Source organism: Periophthalmus magnuspinnatus, chromosome 19 (genome assembly GCF_009829125.3).
Source record: "Periophthalmus magnuspinnatus isolate fPerMag1 chromosome 19, fPerMag1.2.pri, whole genome shotgun sequence".
In the NCBI taxonomy this organism is placed as follows: domain Eukaryota; kingdom Metazoa; phylum Chordata; class Actinopteri; order Gobiiformes; family Gobiidae; genus Periophthalmus; species Periophthalmus magnuspinnatus.
In genome coordinates, this window is record NC_047144.1 from 10051672 (window position 1) to 10071732 (window position 20061).

A 20061-nucleotide genomic window follows, 5' to 3' on the forward strand; every position below is an offset into this window, starting at 1 on the left:
CAAAAATAAGTCCACACTAGAGACGATCTGATCTAACTGCTCACAACAGGGGTCCAAAACGCGCTACAACAGCATATTTTTCAGACGGAGCATGCTGGGTAAGTGAAGTCATTTTTTTCGTCAAGTCCACATCGGATCACAGCTACGTTTTCTCTTAAACTTAACCTAAATTATAGCCAGTCCAAAGCAAAAAGCACACACACAACAGCGAACAGCATCCTCTTCATGTTGTCCCAGTTCTTTCAGTGCTCCGTCCGTTGCCTCCCGTCGCGTTCATTCCTCCGCGCTCCTACACTAACTTTGATTTCACCGTGGCAAGTGCACAGCGCTCTCTGATTGGTCGAGACGTCTTACAGCAAACAATGAGCGCTTCCTGATTGGCTGAAATGTGAAACGTAGAGCTAAAAGTGGGCGGGACTACAGGCAGCCAGGTAACGGATAGACTGATATGCTAAAGTAGTGTCGAAAATGTTTACAACGGGATTTAGAGAGAAAAGACAGTAATGTAAACTGTAAACATTGTCAAAGCAAGTAAACAGCCTACAAAACTCACAAAAGATTGAATAGCAGCCTCTTCCAATATTATCTTAAGCTTAAATCCACCAAAGAAGGTATCAAAATATTGTATACCCTTTTGGCTAATAGAGTTGGCTAGCGTTAAATAGATGTTGACACGTACACATGTTGTCACTATTTTCTTGTTTTTCGACAAAATACATTCATCAACACGCTATAAAAGCTAATGTTTAGTATTGAAATTATTCACTGGAAATTAATTAGGAGTTTTTACAGACTATTGTAATGTGCTGGTGGTGTTATATCAACTTCAGCAAATAAAAAAGACTATTTTTGTAAAGAATATTATTAACTCGTCTTGAGTAATAAAAAGTGAATTGTCTGGGCGCTTTAGTGAAGTCGACAGACAGAAGAGTCCCTGTACAGTTGTAGAGCCCATAGCCAAAACATGGGCGGCTGATTCAGCACCAAGGACAGCTCCCCTCCTCTGTGCTCTGCCTGCTTGGATTTCATGAAGTACTTCCCATCGTTGAATGAAAAACTACATTGCTTATTCTCATCTAATTAGGTTTACTTTCAGCATCGAGGCTTGAATTGAATTTTCATTATCAGGTCAGGTCATGTTACTTTAATGGCTTGTGTGCTATGTATTGTGCTACGCTGTTCTGGACTAAGAATAGCACAGGAGAACAATGAAATCATACCAGCTGCCAATTACTTCTGCGTCAAAGCCAAACGCATACATTTATAAATAAATAGGGTATTAAAATAGATTGATGTTTAAGTCAAATCGATTTTCCATTTTTAAAAATTCATTGTAGAGTACATAGTGTTCCAGTTTTACAGTGGGTGGCCTTGAGAAGCAGGAATGCTCTCAAAGCTATTTAATTGTTGTAACATTAGCTCCAAAGTAATTATGTAAATGGAAAACGATTGTATTGTTTTATCATAACCTCATAGACACACTGATAAGATGCCTGCCTAGAGCTTAATCACAATTATAGGACAAGTGATTTTTTGACCTTACTCAAATTATACTACACAATTACTATCACCACCTGCTTGTACTAAACATAATTTGATAGTTGTTCAAATGGTTTCCGGTTTTATAACTCTGACGTCAAACCCCATTCAATTTACACAACAGACCCATAACATCAGATAAGAGAGCTACATGTTTATGTTAAGTCATGTCCTCGCTGCTACTCGTATCTGTTTTTGCAGCATCATGTTTTATTAAACTTTTAAAGAGATCCTTTTTCACTCTACTTATCATATACAACCCTTCCTGGGGCTGAAAGTCTGTCATGTGTATTTGCACTCAAATCTACCTAGGGTACAGTATCCATTACGCTTTCAGAAATGTGCTCTAAAAGGTATTACGTCATATTTCCTGATCTTGTTCTTTTTTCCTTGTGCAGCTTGCAGGTGTCACACTGGATTTCTTAAACTGTCATTTAAAATACACACTGCAAGGAAATCAGTGACAGAGAGCTAAGTAAAAATGACAAGGATTAGGCTTCTGTCTTCGCAATGCAAGAAACCTGGTATGTTATCATCAATCCTTTCAAATTAGCTTATCCACTGTCCTATTTTTCTCAATTGTAACTCAGTTTGAAGAGCATCACTGCACTTTTAGTTACTTGTTATCACGCACCATCTCTGTTGCTTTTGTTTTTCATCTATTTAGAGAGGAAACTGAGCCTTGTATCTCAACGAGCGGTGGTGGTGTAGTGAGGGGGGGAGAGGGGAGCTGACATCAGCATTTTTACAGTGCAGGGGAGGCAGAGATTTTTGCCATTATGAAATGCATTGGTAAGACTTGTTGTTTTCTTGGAACATGACAGATATGGGGGGTTGGGGTGTATGTCAAAATCTGAGAAACACAGAGCTCTCAGGATCGTAATAATAATGTGAAGGGCAAATATCTAACAAAATAACATTATGGTTGGAAACAATATAAAGTGTTTCTTGAACATTTATAATAGCAACATATATGGGGTACATTATTATATAGCATTCAAACCTATTACTGCTGATGGTGGAAACTTACAAAAGGTCTCTTGAGAAAAAGCTCAGTATGTTGTATCGAAAGGCATTATCAATATGAGAATGTAGCAAATTCCTGTTGTGTCATAAAGGCCATTAGTTCATTGAGGATTTCTGCAGCATTTCAATAGGCAATCATGTTTGATTGTTCACACAGTCCGTTTCGAGTATTTCTGCAACATTCTGTTCATTTCCAATTTTTTCCCCCCAATTGACTGATATGTTTACATAGCTTTTATTGCTTTTACTGATGTACTTTTAAATCTGACTTTTCTGCTTCTGTAAACCTCTTTTGTAACAAAAAGATTAATTCCATAACAACACAAAGTCTTGTTCATTCAGTCCATTCTTCTGATGTAATAGTTTTGTCAGAACTGTGCAGGTCTCAGAGGATGGTCTCAGAGGTCGCTACGTTATTTGGTCATGCAGCTGGGTTTAGGAGAAAAGTGGGATCAAGCTGACTCCTGACACAGTTAAACACATGTAACTTTCATGTCTATGTGCATGGAAATGTGGAGGACTATTAGCATTGTTAGACTGAGTTGTTTTTCATGTACTTAACTTTAAAGTTCAATGAAGCATATAACAGTCCTGGATGGAGTCACTCAGAAACCTGTCAAGCACAACATGCTTATTAAGATTAGAGTGACCAAACCAGTCTGAGGGAGAAAGACTTCCCCAAGAGCACCAACAAACGTCCCATCACACATTATAGATAAAAGCTTTAAACCAAAGCAAGAGGACATATAAAAATGCAAGAGTCTTCACTCAAAAGTGTTTGTTTTAAAGAACAGTGTCTGTATCTGGGTCTAATACTAATTATTTGTGATAGAAGGACAAATCTCTTTCATGATGCAACATGCAAATGTTAGCTTGTGTGTGAAACAGCCCTTGTTTTTTATTTATCACTTTGAAGAGTTTTTCTGCGTACACCCGTCTCCGCCTGGAATACATGCCCCACTTTCCCATGCGTTCGCCATAGTCTGGGTAGTGTAGAAGCTCATATGAGGATTTCTGTATGAACATAGTAGGCTACATTTTTCACAAGTTTTGCTGTGAATTATAGAATTAAAATAGCTTTGTGAGACATTTCTAAAAATTTGTTGAATGAGGTAGAGGATTTTCTGTGATATTAAAACCAGCAAAAGGATCTACAAAAGATAGAGACAAGCTTTTGTTCTTGTGGTGTTAATAAAAGGTTGAGACAATAACAGTTGGTGTTGTGTTTATTCTGCTGAAATAGAATTCTGCCACATGAGACACGAGGCAGTGCAAACATTGAGTCATGTAATATGTACATTATTGTCCTTAAACATACTGTGAACATTTCAACACTGGCATTGACAGGTGGACCGAACCAAACCAAATGTATTTATAGTTATGAAATATAATGTTGTTAAAACTCAGTAAAAAGACAAAGTAACTGCATCATCTTGCACTGAACAGCATAATGACCTGCCCAATTTGAGAAAAATACATAAACATAATGTATAAATCTTTTGGGAGTTTTTGCTGATGTGATACTTAATTAGGGAATGGATCTCTATACTATAAAACGCACTTGCTCTTTCAAGACATTTTACTGCTATACGGAACAGTAGTTAGTCCCATGGGTGAATGAGAATAAGGAACATTGAGTAAATTCACACAGGAGCAGCCCTCTCATATATTTCTCCCTTCCTTCTCCACAGTGGTAATGCAGTGACATTATTACACATTAGGGGAAGATGGATGGTGAGCTGCAGTGTTGGTGAAGGAGAGAAAGAGGAAGTGGAGGATGACAGACGGAGAGATAGAGTGAGGTGCAGGCACAGGGCCAATATAACACCGGAGTTTGTGTTCAATGCTGCCATTCGCTGACTCACACCACTGGGATTCAAGTCACAATGGACTTTTTAATAATGAGTCCAGCAGTGTGCCTTACTGACGTACTACCACAGTCGCAAGCAACTATAGGGATGGGAGACAGGACTAAAATAATGATATTTTCTTAGAGCCGTATGGTTCTAAAAGCAGTATTACAATAATACTCATTTAAACATACTTTGAAAAATAACAAATTTGCTTTCCAAATAATTTGATATGGTCTATATCAGGACGATTTTAAGGTTACATAGTAATATTAAAGAAACAACTAATATTTGGTATTAAAAATTACATTCTCTTCCGTTTTTCTTATGATTGTTAAGTGCTGAGCCTGAGCATTATCCTCAAATTACTCAAATGAATTTGACTAAATTCTTCTAAAATTAGCTTTACATATTGTGTCTTTTGAGAGTTCACACTCTCCAGTAGGAGAAGTGGGTGAAGAAAAGTAGATGGATGTGTATGTGCTTGGGCATCTATTACGTTTTCCTTTTCAAGCCTAAAAGAGAAAGAAATAAGAATTCTTTGTTAAATGTTCTCAAGGCATTAAGTTTATTTAATTGCTCAAAATAAATAAACAAATGAAATGAAATAGCTGCATTACAGAACAACATTGATCCATTGCAAACTCCTGGGGATTGAACCCACAACCTGTTACAGTGTAGCCCATATATGTTATATTAGTTTCATGTTGTGTACCAGTCAGACGAGCTACAGTAAAAGTAACAGCATACGTTCCATAAGATGCTTAAGTAAAGTCATGGATATTAACCTGAGCTCAGTCACTTCCCTTCACTTTTATTGATGTTTTGCCCACACCACGGCTTTACAGCTCTTTACAGCAGTCAGTCAGCCTCAGCAACTCTGATAAAATACGCTCTGGGTAAGCATTTTGAAATAATACACCACAACAAATCATGCACTCAAAAACCCGCTAGTAAAACAACTTTCTAAAAACACTATTCTTACCCTCGAGGGAACTACATTTCATGACTCACTTTATGGCAGAAAGTTCAAATGCAGTTGAAACCAGAAGTTTACATACAATATAGAAAAAGACGCATACACTTTTTTCTCATTGTCTGATATGAAATTAGACTAAACTTTTCCTATTTCAGGTCAGTTAGGATTATCAGAATAATTTCTATTTGCTAAATGCCAGAATAATAAAAGAAGAAATAAATTAGACAATTTTTCATTACTTTAGTTAGAAATGTACATACAGTAGGATTACTATACCTTTAAACTATTTGGGAAATCCCAGATGATGATTTCATGTCTTTAGAAGCTTCTGATAGGTTTATTGGTTTATTTACATTTGAGTTAATTAGAGACACAACTGTGGATGTATTTGAAGGGACACACGAAACAATCAGCCAAGATATCAGGAAGAGAGTTGGGGACTTGCACAAGTCTGGCTCATCCTTGGATGCAATTTCCAGATGCCGGAAGGTGCCACGTTTATCTGTTCAAACAATTATACTTAAGTAAAAACCCCTTGGGCATGTCCAGCCATCATACTGCTGAGGAAGGAGACGGGTTCTGTGTAGCAGAGGTCCAAAATGTGCAAACCAAACCAAGAACAAAAGCAAAAAACCTTGTGAAGATGCTGCAGATGCTGTTATTATCCACAGTGAAACAAGTACTGTACCGACATGGGCTGGAAGGCCACTCTGCAGGAAGAAGCCTTTACATAAAAAAGGCAGATTACAGTTTGCAACTGCAGACAGGAACAAAGACTTTAATTTCTGGAGACATGTCCTGTGGTCTGACAAAGCTGAAATTGAACAGTTTTGCCAGCATTGTTACATTTGGAGGAAAAAGGGGAAGCTTGCAGGCCCGAGACGACCATCCCAACTGTGAAATATGGGGGTGGCATCATGTTGTGCGGTTGTTTTGCTGCAGGTGGGACTGGTGCACTTCACAAAATAGATGGCATCATGAGGAAAGGACATTATGTGGAAATACTAAAGCAACATCTCAAGACATCAGCCAGGAAGTTCAAGTTTGGGGGCAAATGGGTCTTTCAAATGGACAATGACCTGAAGCATACTGCCAAACTGGTTACAAAGTGGCTTAAGGATAACAAATTCAGTGTTTTGGAGTGGCCATCACAAAGCCCTGTTCTCAATTCTCGTGAAAATTTATGGGCAGACGTGAAAAGGTATGTGCGAGCAAGTCGGCCTACAAACTTGGCTCAGTTACACCAGTTCTGTCATGAGGAATGGGCCAAAATTCCTGCCAACTATTGTGAGAAGCTTGTGGAAATCCAAAACATTTGATCAAAGTCATAAAGTTTAAAGGCAATGGTACCAAATACTAATGAAATGTAAGTAAACTTTTGACTTTGAAGAAAGTAATGAAAAATTGTCTAAAAAAATCTTTTGGCATTCAGCAAATAGAAATCATTTTGGTAATCCTAATTGAGCTAAAACAGGAGAAAGTTTAGTCTGAGAAAAAAAAAGAGCATGTGTATGTAAACGTCTGCTTTCGACTGTATATTGCACTCACAGTCTATCCATTTGTGCTATTTTGGACAGTGATCACTATGCTCTGGGCTGGCTCTGGTCTACATTACCAGACATGCACACAAACAAGTGGCACACTAACACTATTAGTCTGGACTCAAAGCAAAAGTACTCTCAATCTCTTTCCTGTAATCTTGTCCAATTAACTTAATGCAAGGTGTTCGATCATCAATATGGAAGTAAAGCCAAAACAAAATGCTTTTAAGTGGGTATAGACGGAGTAAGAGAGTGGTAGGATCTAAGTATTATAATGATACTTGAATACCTTTCCTTCACTTCTCTCTCATCACTTCTCTCTCCCCTTCTCCAAAAGCGGACTACATTAGTGCCATAAAACTTAACTATGTGGCAAATGGCCGGCTCTTATTCCTTGCATATCAGCTGGATAGGCTCAGGGGTGTTTTCATTGGAGAGAGCTCTTCAGAAGTCATGACTGTGCAAAAGCAGCACTGGGTTATTGCTCCAGGTGTCAATTACAATGTACTGAACTCAATGAACTCGCAACCAGCATCCTATATTGTAACTTCCTCTGAAAATAATTGTATATTGTGGTAGCACTTTTTAACAAGTACACCTTAATAAAGACTTATTCATAATACTTCATAATAGTTTATTAATGAATCAGGCTTAGTAACTACTTAATTAGGGTTAGGAGTAGAGTATTAAAGAAGTGCTTGTGTCTGCTATATATGTTAATAATCTATGACAACCATGGATCATTATGTTATCATTCGCACATTTTAAATCACAATATTCCCCTAAAACAACTTAATAAAAGAAAAAAGTCTGCCCTATGGGAGCTGACGTTGCTATAAGCGTCATCACAACAAAGAGCAGTGTGGCTGTCAACCCCTCCTATGGATACCTGCAGATCGCACAGGTAGCAGATTGTTGTTGTTTTTTCCATTTGCACCAAAAGGACAATGCAACGCTGCCAAATTCTGCACATATCACAGACTGAAAAAATAAAACTGAAGAACGAACTAAGTAGAGTGGGCGTACGCCGGTGATGGTGAAAACGGGGGTTGATCGGCAATATGGCATCTTGAAAATAAGTGATGATGCATAAGCATTCACAAATCACTCCAACTTCTAGGGGGGAAATGAGAAGGGAAACAACTATAACATGGTTAAAAGCTCTGAAGAGTAGATTTTGCATAATAGGTCTGCTTTAAGATAAATAGTTACTAAGCCTGAATCATTCTTAATGCTTTATTAATGCTATTAAATGTGTACTGTGGTGTGTTCTTAAGGTGGCTCTTTTTACTTGTTAAAGATTCTGGTGGCAAATTTCTCCTCTTCTCCTCCTTTATCATCTAGAAAATCATATATAGTCTCTAGTCCATCTTTACTACATTCATAGCTCTCCATACAGTTCTTATTGGCAGCTGACCTACTTTAGACAGAACTGTAAGGAACCAATCATCTTGGCCACAGTGAAGAACCCCTCAGCATCCACTATTGGGCCACTCTCAGGCTTTAATCTAAGACATTAGTACTCAGTTTTGAAAAGGTACAGATACCAGAGCAAAAAGTACTCAAGTAAAAGCAAAAGTATTGCATGAAAAAATCTATCTAAGTAAAAGTATCAAAGTACCTGTTTAAAACATGTAAAAAGTAAAAGTGTGCATGGCAAGTACTTTGCACCAATTTTGTGATCTAATAAAGCTTCAAATGTAGTGATTTGATCTTGATTTGAGAAGATTTCTGCTCAAACAATAATAAAAATACTTTTACTTTTCAGTCCAATTCAAAAATGTAGTGGAGTAGAAAGTACAGATACCTGCTCTGAAACGTAATGAAGTAAAAGTATCCACTTTAAAATCTACTTAAGTAAAGTACAGATACCTAAAATGTATACTTAAGTAGAGTACTTAACTACTTTTACTTTTCCACCACTGGATAAGATATAATTATGTCTTATTTTAATTAGTGAGAAAAGGTTTTGCCTTACAGTTTTCTGACATTGATTCACTGCCCTGCACTGTCCAAGGGATTTGAGCTGCAGCATGCATACTTGGCTCTATATTATCCCTAGCAATGTGAAATCAACTCCAAAAATTTGCTGAATGTCTCTTCCCACTCTTCACCCCCATTAAGGCTTACATCTGACTTGATAGATAAAGTCTACAGACAAATCACCTTCGGTCAAATTGTCCAAGACCTATTACATAACTCTATAGAGCTACAATCCCAAATCTTGGCTCATGTGGCTTTGTGCATTATACAAGAAGCAATAAGTTTAAAATGGAGGGAGGAGGAAAAGTCACGATTGTAAAAAATCCTCCTCACATCACAGACCTGCAGTGGGACTTGGCTGTGTGTTTGAAGAACGATAAAAGAGGAAATGGGAGATGAAAAGAAGAGAGGAGGGACCACCATGGATCTACTCCCGGCATTAGCGAGTCCTATAGGGGCCAGGCTGAAGTTTTGAGTGGCGGGACACACAATGAACAAATTAGCCATGCTTGTGAGAAAGAGCCCATCAGCACTTTGAAAAGGTTGACGGAAGAAGAAGAGAGAATCGGAGGCAGGAGGAACTTGCACTTTCAGGGTTTCTTTTATTTTGTTTGGCATTTGACAAATTGGTTGGGAAGGCCTGGCACAAGTGAACACACCGACTGTAATGAAGTGGTTGGCAATCTCTGAATGTGAGCCGGCTGGATGGAGAAGAATGTAAAATGGCTGCAATCCCCACACTGGGGAGTACAATAAGATATTTCTGGTCTGAAAGCGTGGAGGAATTAATTTGTTAAATGAGGTTTCAAATGGACAAATAAACAAAACAGATCACTCGGAGAGCACAGACCACTACCAATGCATTGTCCCTCATCTTACTTCAAACTTTCAGACATAAGTTGCTAGACCCTTTCATACTATAAAAGCTTAAATGCATCAAATTAATATCAAGCTTTTTGGGCAGCTTTTCCAGTATATAATAGATTATAAATCACATTATAAGGGGAAACATTCTTATAGTTTCTTGCCCAAAATAAAGTAAGATTTGGCTTAACAAAATGAAACCAAGATTACTTAAAAGTGCACTATGTAACTTTTCTGGCAGAAGGTCTACCATCTGCTTGTTTCATAGTTCATAGAGTTGTTATTCCTTTTCCTGGAATGTTCCACAGTACAGAATTAAACATGTCTATTTCCCCTAGAGATAAGCAGATGACAAAACCAGGTCAAGTTACAAGTGAAATCTGTGGAGCTGCGAGCCGGTCCATAGTAAGAATGCATATTTCATAACCATCATTTTTCAAACCCATAATTAACTGAATTGCAGACAGATATGCATTCCTTGGAACATTTCAGATAAAGCAATAACTCCTTGGAGAGAAGCAGGTGTCAGACCGTCCACCATAAATGGCACGTAGGGCACATTTAATTAGACCATGAAATCCACTTAACGATGTACTTGATATCAGATCATACTTCTGAAAGTTACCTCAGGCCCTGTATATGTAACAAGGGCATTCACATACTTTATATATCCCCTTCACCTAATACAGAGCAGCAAGTTTGTTGAATATGACAATTTTCAGCAACCTTTGGAAAATGAGTACAATGACCTCTTATAAAGTAGCTTGATGTCTTTGGGAATACATTTACAATAGGACACCTCCCAAACACTGTAACAACCAGCTGCAGTGAACAGATGCCAGCCAATATAGTGAAAATAGTTGATGACACACCATTCACGAAGCAGTTTGTATCCTGTAGAGATTCAATGTATTTGTGAGCTGAGAGGTATGACATGGCCTATGGGAAAATAAAATGCAGAGTCAGCTGAACTGGAGAGGGGCTAAATAAGGCAATACATTTGACATTTACATAAGGTTTCATATGTTCTCACCAGGGAAGGAATATACAATACCATCTAGATTTTCTGTTATGAGATACTGTTATGTATGGGCCAATATGGACAACAGCAATGCCCAGAATACGTCCTTGTTGTTGTAGATGAAAAGTGACAGCCACTGCCCCAAAGGAATGAATAATTGAAAAGGTGAGCCATCTTGAATTAATATGGCTGTCTCCCCATAACGACCCATACCAATAATACAACATGAAAGGTTTATTGTCTTTATGAATGTCCATAAATCACCCCTAAGATGATGTTTAATTGCTCTCTCCCTGCTGATAATTCCAATCATACCAGTAATACAGCTACCAAATTGTTTCTAGTATGACTGGTATCCTTCCGCTACTGTCTTCTACTCATCAGTATAACACTACCAAGTTACTGCTAATACAACTTCAACTATAGCACAAAAAATATTGATTTCTAAATGTTTAAATGCCTATGATCCACCTTGGCTGATCACTACTCTAGTAAATTTTGTGTGCATTATGCAATACTGCTGCCATCTGGTGGTAAGAGGTAAGACATCAGAAATTATCATCTTGGCAACTTCAGTGTTGATATAGTACCTGTACATAATGTGAACAAAGTCGTTTTAGCATTGAAATATTTATTTCAAGCTTTGATCATTTTAACATTTAAAATTAACAATTGTAACATCAGCATCATCTATTCATCAAAAGTAATTTACATATAAAATGTGCAAGTATAAAAATCCTCTTTGTTTCTGCAAAACAATGCAAACATGGAATCTTCCTAGCTGTACAATACTTTAAAAACAGTTATTTTGACAACATACAGTGGAGATGGAACATTATCCAATATGAGTATGAAAACTAGTAATAGCAAAAAAATACAAATTACTAGACAGAAATATACTGTTTTATATTGAAACTGAGATGGTTGTAAGGGTTCGGTGACATACTTCAAAAAATGCCATGGCAGTCTCCAATGACATTATACAATGTTATTCAGATGAGTCTGTTAAATATTTAAAATCACATGTCAATGATTCCTTGAACAATCCTATTTGCTAGATTCTAGATTTTGGCCAATATTGAATAAATAAAAGCTTGAGTAAAAGATGGTAACAGAAATAATATACAGAACAGACAAGATGTTTTTTGACATAAAAAAAATCACAGGTTTCCAGTAAGAGCTGAGTCCATGAGGTCGTCGTCTTCATTTCTCATGTACATTGGGCTGGGTCTGGAGGGGCGGTCAGATCCCATCATCGACATACTAGAATCGGACACGGAGATCGGGGAGCGGGACCAACTGTCAGCTTTAATGGGGTGAGAAGAGGAGCTTATAGATATAGAGGACTTCTTTTTCTCCTTGTCCCTTTCTCGCTCTCTGTCTCTGTCCCTCTCTCGCTCCCTCTCTTTTTGTTTCTTTTTCTCCTTCTTATGCTTCTTGTGCTTCTCTCCTGAACTCATTGAGCTCATGTAATCCTGTGGAGGAAGGGGTCTCATGGTTTGGTCGTCATCTGAACTGGGGCTGTTTTGATGGGACTTTTCTGCCACCGAGCTGCTCCCGGACTCACTCTCACTGTCGTGGTTGAGTGGGGTGTACCCTGGGGAGCGGCTGTGGCTGGGTGACGAGCGATCATGTTTGGGTGTCGATCCACTGAACAAGGGAGAAGCTTTGAGGCTTGAAATCTGAGGGCGCATCGAATCCCCAGACCCTTCGCTAGTTTTCTGGAGGGATACTTTAGCCTTGATGCTAGGCGAGCCACCATCAGGTTTGCTAATAATTATCTTCGCCAAACCAGTCCCACTAACTCCTCCGCTTTTTGAGTCCATCATCTTTTTATCCCCTCTGTTTCCATCTGACACAGAAACTTTAGCTTTAGCTTCTTTATCGGATTTCTCACGCTTGTATTCTCCACTCTGGGACGAGGGACCATGTTTGGAAGGGCCTATGTTTGGAGCTCCACCACTAGGGGCACTTCCAGGTCCGCTCCCAGGGGTGGACCCAGGACCGGTTGCCCCTCCTTGTGGTCCAATCTCGCACCCATCCTCTCCCACTCCTCCAACACTCTTCAGTTTGTCAATGACGGCTGTCAGGGAGGGCTTCTTGTTGCGACTTGGGGACTTTCCTTTAGCGTTGGGGTTGTTCGTGTTGTTTTGATTGTTCGCTCCACTGCTCGAGCTTCCACTGCTGCTGCCACTGCCCCCACTCCCTCCACCTCCACCACTCCCCCCTCCGCTGCCTCCATACTGAGTCTGTGAGCCTCCAGGGAAAGGGCCGGCACTAGATGAAGAGGAAGAGCTGGAGGAGGATGCTGACCCACCCGAAGAGCCCCCTCCCATAGGTTTTTGAGAGCCCATGCCTGAACTTGAGGAAGATTTTGACCCACCAGAGCCACTGCTCCCTGAGCCTATGGGGGATTTTGCCTTTGATGATGGAGGTGTTCCTGGCACTTGGGACTTCATTGGGGAGGACATTTTGTCACCTGAACCACTAGAGCGAGAGTGAGACGGGGAGATGTTGGGCTTTATGCCTGGGTTCATGAGAGACCCAGAGGGCTTTCCACCCTGTGTTTTGATTTTACTGCTACTGCCCATACTGCTGCCACTGCCCCCTGGTCCTGACAGTCCATGTTTGGTGATGGGAGAAGAGCCAGGTTTCCCCACTCCCATTCCCTGAGAGGAGCTTTTGGACTGGGATGACCCACTTCCTCCTCCTGAGCCTGTACTTCCTGGTTTGGAACTGCTACCCTGTGTAGACCCTTCCTTAGTCTTGATCTTTCCCGAGGAGGAGGAGTGAGAGTGGTGGCTTTTGCTGCTTCCTGTCGCCCCTCCTCCCCCACTGCTGCTTGTGGTGGAGCTACTGGAGCTATCGCCACTGTGAGAGGAGCTTTTCCTACCGGTTATTGTCCCTTTTCCGATCTGGATAGTTAAGATAGGAATCCGTGGAGGTGTTTGTGAGCGCCCTGAGCTACCAGGTGACTTAGAGCCTCCTCCACTTCCCCCAGAGCCTGGACCTCCACTTGGAGGGGTGTAAGGCCGGCCCCCTGAGCTGTGGGATGGGGACTTTCCATCTGTATCAAGTTTTTTGCGCTTAGGGGGTTTGTCTTTAGATTTCCCCTCACTGGAGGGTGTCCGGCTACGTTTCACTTGTTTGCCCTCTGATGAGCTACTCCCCATCACTGAACTGCTGTTTCCACTGCCTCCATTCTCATCCTTTGGCCGGGTCACCCCAGGTGGCTGCGGTTTCACTTTAGCTTCACCACTTTTAAAATCACTGCTTGTACCTATTCCCATCATTATAGGGCTCTGGGAACCACCACTGTGAGTGTCTCCTAAATCTGGGGCACCTAAAGGTGGTTTACCTCCACCACTATTGCCTACAAAAACAATCCCACCCATGTCAAAGGGATCTTTGAGGGAAGGGTCTGGGGTGCTGTGTCCATGGGGAGTTGGATTCTGGGGGGTTCCAGATGGTGTATTCTGCTGGCTACCTCCACCAAAACCTTTGACTAAATCCATGTCTCCATCAGCACTTGGTGAACTGTCATCAAAGTAGTTTTGGGAAAAACCATGGCCAGATGCCAAGAGATCAGGGTTAAAGTCGGCAGCGTCTGGAAAGAAATTTGTGGAGGAGGAGTCACTAGTGGGAGTGGCTGCTGTTGCTGTTGCCTCGGCAATCAGGTCTGCAGCATCAGTGAATGGATTTTCATTGCTGTTTGTGTTGAAAAGATCTGAATCAAAGACTGCACTTCCTTGACCTGAACTAGACGAATCACGAATGGGGGTACCGAGGGGGCCCGCATCTTCCCCACCGCCCAATGGAAGCTGAGTCCCTCCACTACTTTTTCCTGTCTGGTCAGGTAAATCCGATAATATTTCTGTGATATCAGGTCCAATACTGTCAGAGCTGGAGAGGCGCACTATACGTGGAGGCACAGCACCTGGGGGTGGCTGCTGTTGGGACTGAACATGAGATTGTGGGTAGGGTATACTGGGGCCAGAGGGAGGAGTTTCACACTGGCTGGGTGCTGGTGTGATGCTGTGGGGAGTATCCAATCCATCACCAGCAAGATTCACATCAAATATAGAATTTTGAGAAGCGTCCACATCCATGGACAGCAGCTCACGGTGGAAGTCGTCTTCATGTGTGACCTGATGGTGTTGAAGATGTGGAGGCAGTGGACCCTTGATGCTTAAACCTGTCGTTCCCCCTGCCCCTGGAGCAGCTGCTGCACCTGGCATCACCCCACCCTTTTCTGTTGGTCGACGCTTTTTCTTAAATTTGGTTCCACTTCCAGGGCAGTTTGCACCCACTCCTTCTGTGCGGGGAGAGCCAGAGGAATTCTGCCTCTCCAACGGACTTGAGCCATACAGTGCAGCAAAGTCCTGTGTTGGGTTGTCTTTGAGCAAATTCATGAGCATAGGATGATTCTTAGTATTGCTCGCTGGGGAGGATGTGGGGGGAGGAGTTTGATGAGGTTGTGGTGCATTCTGGGAACTGGGACTAGAGCCTACATTTCCTGATATCTGTAACAAGCTTGTGAGTATTGGATTCTGGGTAACTTTGTTGTAGTCATCTGAATGTACTTGACCTGCCTGTTGTTGCAACTGCTGCTGTGCAGCTGCCCCACCTGGGGTCATACACTCTCCTCCTTGACTCTGTCTCTCAGACCGGGGCATCGAAAATAAAGTTGTAATGGGACCGGAAAAGTTAGGCCCTCCAGCAGGTCCTCCTCCAGTCGGTGTGTTCCCTTCTGTGAGTCCTGATAGTCCCATGGGATCTCCTGCTGCCATGTTGTAGGTGGGGCTGCCTGAAGGTGGCAGGTTGTTTTTCACCATAGTTTCCACAGTCTGTGCAATCAGAGAAAGAGCCGGAGTGTCTGCCTGAATGGTCTCGGCCTTCCTTCTTATGGCTCTCATGGTTACAGGAATAGACATACATCTAAAAAAAAAAAGAATTGAAAATATTTAGCTAACTGCATTGAATTGAGTAATTAACTGCACACTGCACAAGTAGAAAACATTGCTTTCTTACCTTTGTACAACTTTGGTGATGAATTCATCTGTGCATATAAGGGCATCTGACAGGCCTTTATAAAGTTTACAGGATACTTGGCGCGAGTCGATGACCTCCATTACAACTAGAGAAAAAGAATGTAGATGTCAGATTAACAAGAAACACCATATTTTATGGTTTCAACTGTAAGTATTTGACTTACCACAGACCAAAGACTCATTCACTGGATGTTGGAATGAAACGCTAAAACTAGAGTCAGTGAGAGGGCAAACTTCAAACTGTAAAAGCCCTGCCGTGTCTTAAAAAAAAATTACAGAAATACACTATCACAACAACATCTTTATATATACATTTTACTCAATATAAGTTATACTACTGACCTTCTTTGAGAGATGTCTGTTTGACACAGCTACCAATCAGAGTGTTGTAAGCTGCCTGGTGCCGGATGATGTCCAGGAGGAGGGGTACCTGTGCTGGGTGTCGAAAAGGGATCTTGGTCACCAGTGCCCCTTGGAGACAATGGCCATCCTGCACTGGGGCATCTCCATTTAAGAAGTAACAATGCTGTTGATCTGGCAAAACCTGTACTCAAAGAAAGCAAAAGAAAAATATAAAATCTGTCAAATGGATAGATTGTAGGAGTGAAGACGTTTTTCTTTTGCTATGGATCAGACCTGGAGGACTGAGGGATTACACAGATATCTGTTCTCAAAGAATTTAGCAGCTTAGTATCAGGTGACTACAAACCTTTCTAAAAATAAAATTAATTTCCTTGGAATGTAGAAATTACCGAGTAAAAATGCATGCTGTGTGGTACTGATGAGGCATTTCCTTCTTCTAGGAGCTGAAGCTGGCTTTGGACAATTAGCTGGTAGAGAGGAGACAGGCTCGGAGGGCTTTCGAACACAGGAATTGCTATAAAAAGGAAAAATAATTAAACCTACCAACAGTGGTATTTATTTTAACTTTTGATTATAATACTACTAAACTTACATGTAGCATTGCCTAATCTTTGAATAAAGGACAAAGAGAAAGGCATCGGCTGGTTCATCTTTAGAAAAAAGCAAGCAGGCAAGTCCACACTGTTGGAGTTTGATACATTTGAAAAGGATGGGGTCCTACAACAACATTTTCAGGTTAGGCTTGTCTTGTTTACTCAAACCTGTGTTTATAAAATAAACAGAAATGTATTTATAATTTGTGTGCTTACCCTTTATTGTCTACTGGGTGGGATCCAGTAATGAGAGGAGCAATTGGAAGTTTGTATATAGCAGATGTTCCTTCAATTGTCACAGACACACTAATACCCAAAGATCGCGGAACTGCAATATCAAGGGTTACAATGCATACAAATACATAACAAGTAAAGGTATACTATTTTGTGCATTAATTTGTGTAATCTTTACCACTGCTGTCTGTTAGGTCCAGGTCCTCCTCGAATATGTCATAAGGAGATACATAACACTGAAGGGTAACAAGGTGTCCTCCACTTCTGGCCGTTAGAAGTCCAACACTGCCATGAAGAATAGTCTCCACTGTAGTAGCATTAGTTGCCAACCTAAAAAAAAAAAGACTTTAGAATTTCCTATAATGCTAAGCTAAAAACTTAATATTAATTTTAAAAATGTACCTGAACATGTGCATCATCTTAGTGAGATCAAGCTCCAACGACTGCAGTGCAATATACATCTTGGTTTTTAATTTACTGAAAAAAATAATGATAATTGTAAGAGAGAGATACCACACTTCAATGCAACATTTACAAACTTTTAAAACTTTTAACTTACTTATCTCCAGGCAGTTTATATAACTCAACTAGTCCCTTGAGATGTTTTGAAAATTCTTCAAAGTTCTTCTCTCTAGTGCAAAAATCATAAATGTAATACATAAAAGGAAAGACACATTCTTCAGATTAAGAATGCTATATTTTACTCACCTCAGATGTCTAATCAGTTCAGGACAACTCTAAGAACATTAGCACATGTCAATTGTCTGCTGTTTACTGTCAATTGTACACTTGTTGTAATTACAATATCATAAATTGTACTAACCGTTGGATTTTCTCCCTGATGAGCCACCTTGACGTCCACTAGTTGACCTGCGGTGTCTAACTGGACTTCCACATAAAACATATCTGATGTGATGTAACACTCTGTCCCTGATGGACTGAGATGGGAGCCCAGCCTGCAAAAATTAGACACAATACATTGGAAATAGTTAGGTCTTAAGTACAAATTACATAAAAAAAACATACTATGGAAAAAGAAGGTTAAATTATGTCATTTGGACAAAGTTTTTAGAGTGAAAACTTATTGAGTTCTGACACAGCTCTGATAGAGAGCCAGTTCCTATCACTCTAAAAACCTTGTCCAGTTAACAATATTTACCCTATTTCACGATGGAACTGACTTAGACGACAGGGGGATTACACAGCATTAAGACATTTTAAAATGAGATAGAAATATTTACTCACATATTTTGTCTGGCTATCGATTCTAATCGATCAGTCATAGAAGACAGAGATGTCACTGAGAAAAGAGTCAACATGTATTGTTAAAATCTCATGGTATTTTTGATAATACATATTCACGTACAAAAAGAATGAAAATAAATAGTTGCTGTTGAGCTGCCTCACCCTTCAAAGCCTTTTGGAGCGTCTCCAGACAGGTAAGCAGGAGCTGATGACCTGCAGCATTCATCACACCACGCTTTTCCTGTCAAACAGTAACCAGCACAATGAGCATAGGGCTGTAAGTCTTTAGTCATTCAGTCAATGAATCGCTTAATGCTTGATCAACATTTGTATTAGTTACCTAATCATTTTATTTAGATTCTAAGAATTTGTATGGGAAGAAGAGGTTAGTGAGTGAGTTAGCTGAAGATTTGGTATTTTTTAGTATTAATATGTAAAAAGGTAGATTAAGTTGAAAAAACTAATCACAAACTAATCAACACTATTACTAGGTATGTTTATTTTTATGCTTTGATTCTAAAAGGGTCAAATAAACTAGTTTTTACCATTGCTTGCCGGACCACTTTGGATGTCTCTTGCCAAGGTCGGGAGGCATTGTGTTTGGCATGAAGCCTCTCCAACAACGCAGTGACTCGGCTCTGCTTCTCTGCTTCTACACAGATATATATATAAAAGATAAGACATACTTACATCTTATGACATACAGTATTGTAATAGAAATACAACTGCTTATAAATATACAATTCTCTATTCTGTTGAGCTCTTCATTTGATTTTATTATTCTAAGGTTTTTCAAAGGTGTATGGTAAAGTCCTGTATAGTGACGTATGGGGGCGTTTGTGACCAGTGCAAAATTTTGAGTAAACAAATGTGAGACGTGAGAAAGTGACAAGATGATTGCTCCTGACTTTATTTAGAGAAATGTTATGGAAAATGTAACGTAACTGTTATGCCCAAAAGTTAGTGACAACAATGACACAATACTACATGTAAGAAGTCTATTTAACAACAGCACTTACTTTTTATTACAGTTGTTACGATTGATTGTTATGTTAGCACCCTATGCTACATGGAAATCGCTGCTACTTAAAAAAATAAAGCTTTTTGACAGGCATAAAACTTAATATGACTAGACTGTTTAAAGGCATAAAATAACCTAACACATTCTACAGCCCAGGTATAACAGTGTAATAAACAAATGTGATCGTAGAAATAGGAAACATTAGCTATTAGCCTGGGCTGTTTGCCGAACCCTGGCAGATCGCTGAATTCTGTGAAAAACAAACCTAAGATGCTCTTACCTGAAACATCCTCGAGTTTTATCCGATCTATGTGAGTTTGAAAGCCCCCTTGTGAGCCAGAGAGACTTAGTTCTCTCGCAGGACTGTTACTTTGAACTGAAACTCCAGGCCCCGCCGCCATTGTCCCTCGACTCCCGTTCCGGCTTCGCGTAACTCTCCGGGCTTCCGTAGTCCCGCCGATCAAGTGGGTTGTCTTTACTTTATTATTCACATACTATTAACTGTATTTTTTAACAAGTATATCGAACTTTATGCAGCAAAAACACATTTTACCGTACAACTTTTGAAATATGACCGAATAACCTGTCAGCCGCTTTCAGTCAGCAAACCAGACCTTGCATTTCAAAAGTAGCTAAATGATTGCTTTTTCGTTCACAGGGCTCAAGATTTTGGTGAAAATAGTACTAAAACATAGCTTTAGTCATGATCTAACTCAAACAGATGTCTTTTAATTTCTTAATTGTGTTAGGT

General features: G+C 40.0%; 1 protein-coding gene across 1 annotated transcript; it reads right to left on the reverse strand.

The window, feature by feature from the left end:
• Positions 1 to 11421: 11421 nt before the first annotated feature.
• med1 (mediator complex subunit 1) lies at positions 11422 to 19719 on the reverse strand. The gene is made up of 16 exons (XM_033984773.2): positions 19591 to 19719; positions 18835 to 18941; positions 18452 to 18530; positions 18290 to 18344; positions 17868 to 18000; positions 17753 to 17781; positions 17604 to 17675; positions 17447 to 17521; positions 17223 to 17374; positions 17027 to 17138; positions 16810 to 16934; positions 16607 to 16731; positions 16197 to 16398; positions 16019 to 16114; positions 15835 to 15940; positions 11422 to 15741 (listed from the first exon to the last, which is right to left on the reverse strand). Exons 1-16 carry the CDS (start codon positions 19709 to 19711, stop codon positions 11964 to 11966), a joined length of 5367 nt encoding a protein of 1788 aa, XP_033840664.1. The 5' UTR covers positions 19712 to 19719; the 3' UTR covers positions 11422 to 11963.
• Between the last annotated feature and the right edge of the window lie 342 nt (positions 19720 to 20061).

What these genes read in the sequence shown, in the direction of transcription:
- med1 (XM_033984773.2), bottom strand. Translation starts at nt 19,711, where the DNA reads ATGGCGGCGGGGCCTGGAGTTTCAGTTCAAAGTAACAGTCCTGCGAGA. An exon ending in ATCAGGGAGAAAATCCAACG is followed by an intron (nt 17,782 to 17,867) that starts GTTAGTACAATT and finishes TAATGTTCTTAG; the next exon opens with AGTTGTCCTGAACTGATTAG. An exon ending in TATAAACTGCCTGGAGATAA is followed by an intron (nt 17,522 to 17,603) that starts GTAAGTTAAAAG and finishes TATTTTTTTCAG; the next exon opens with TAAATTAAAAACCAAGATGT.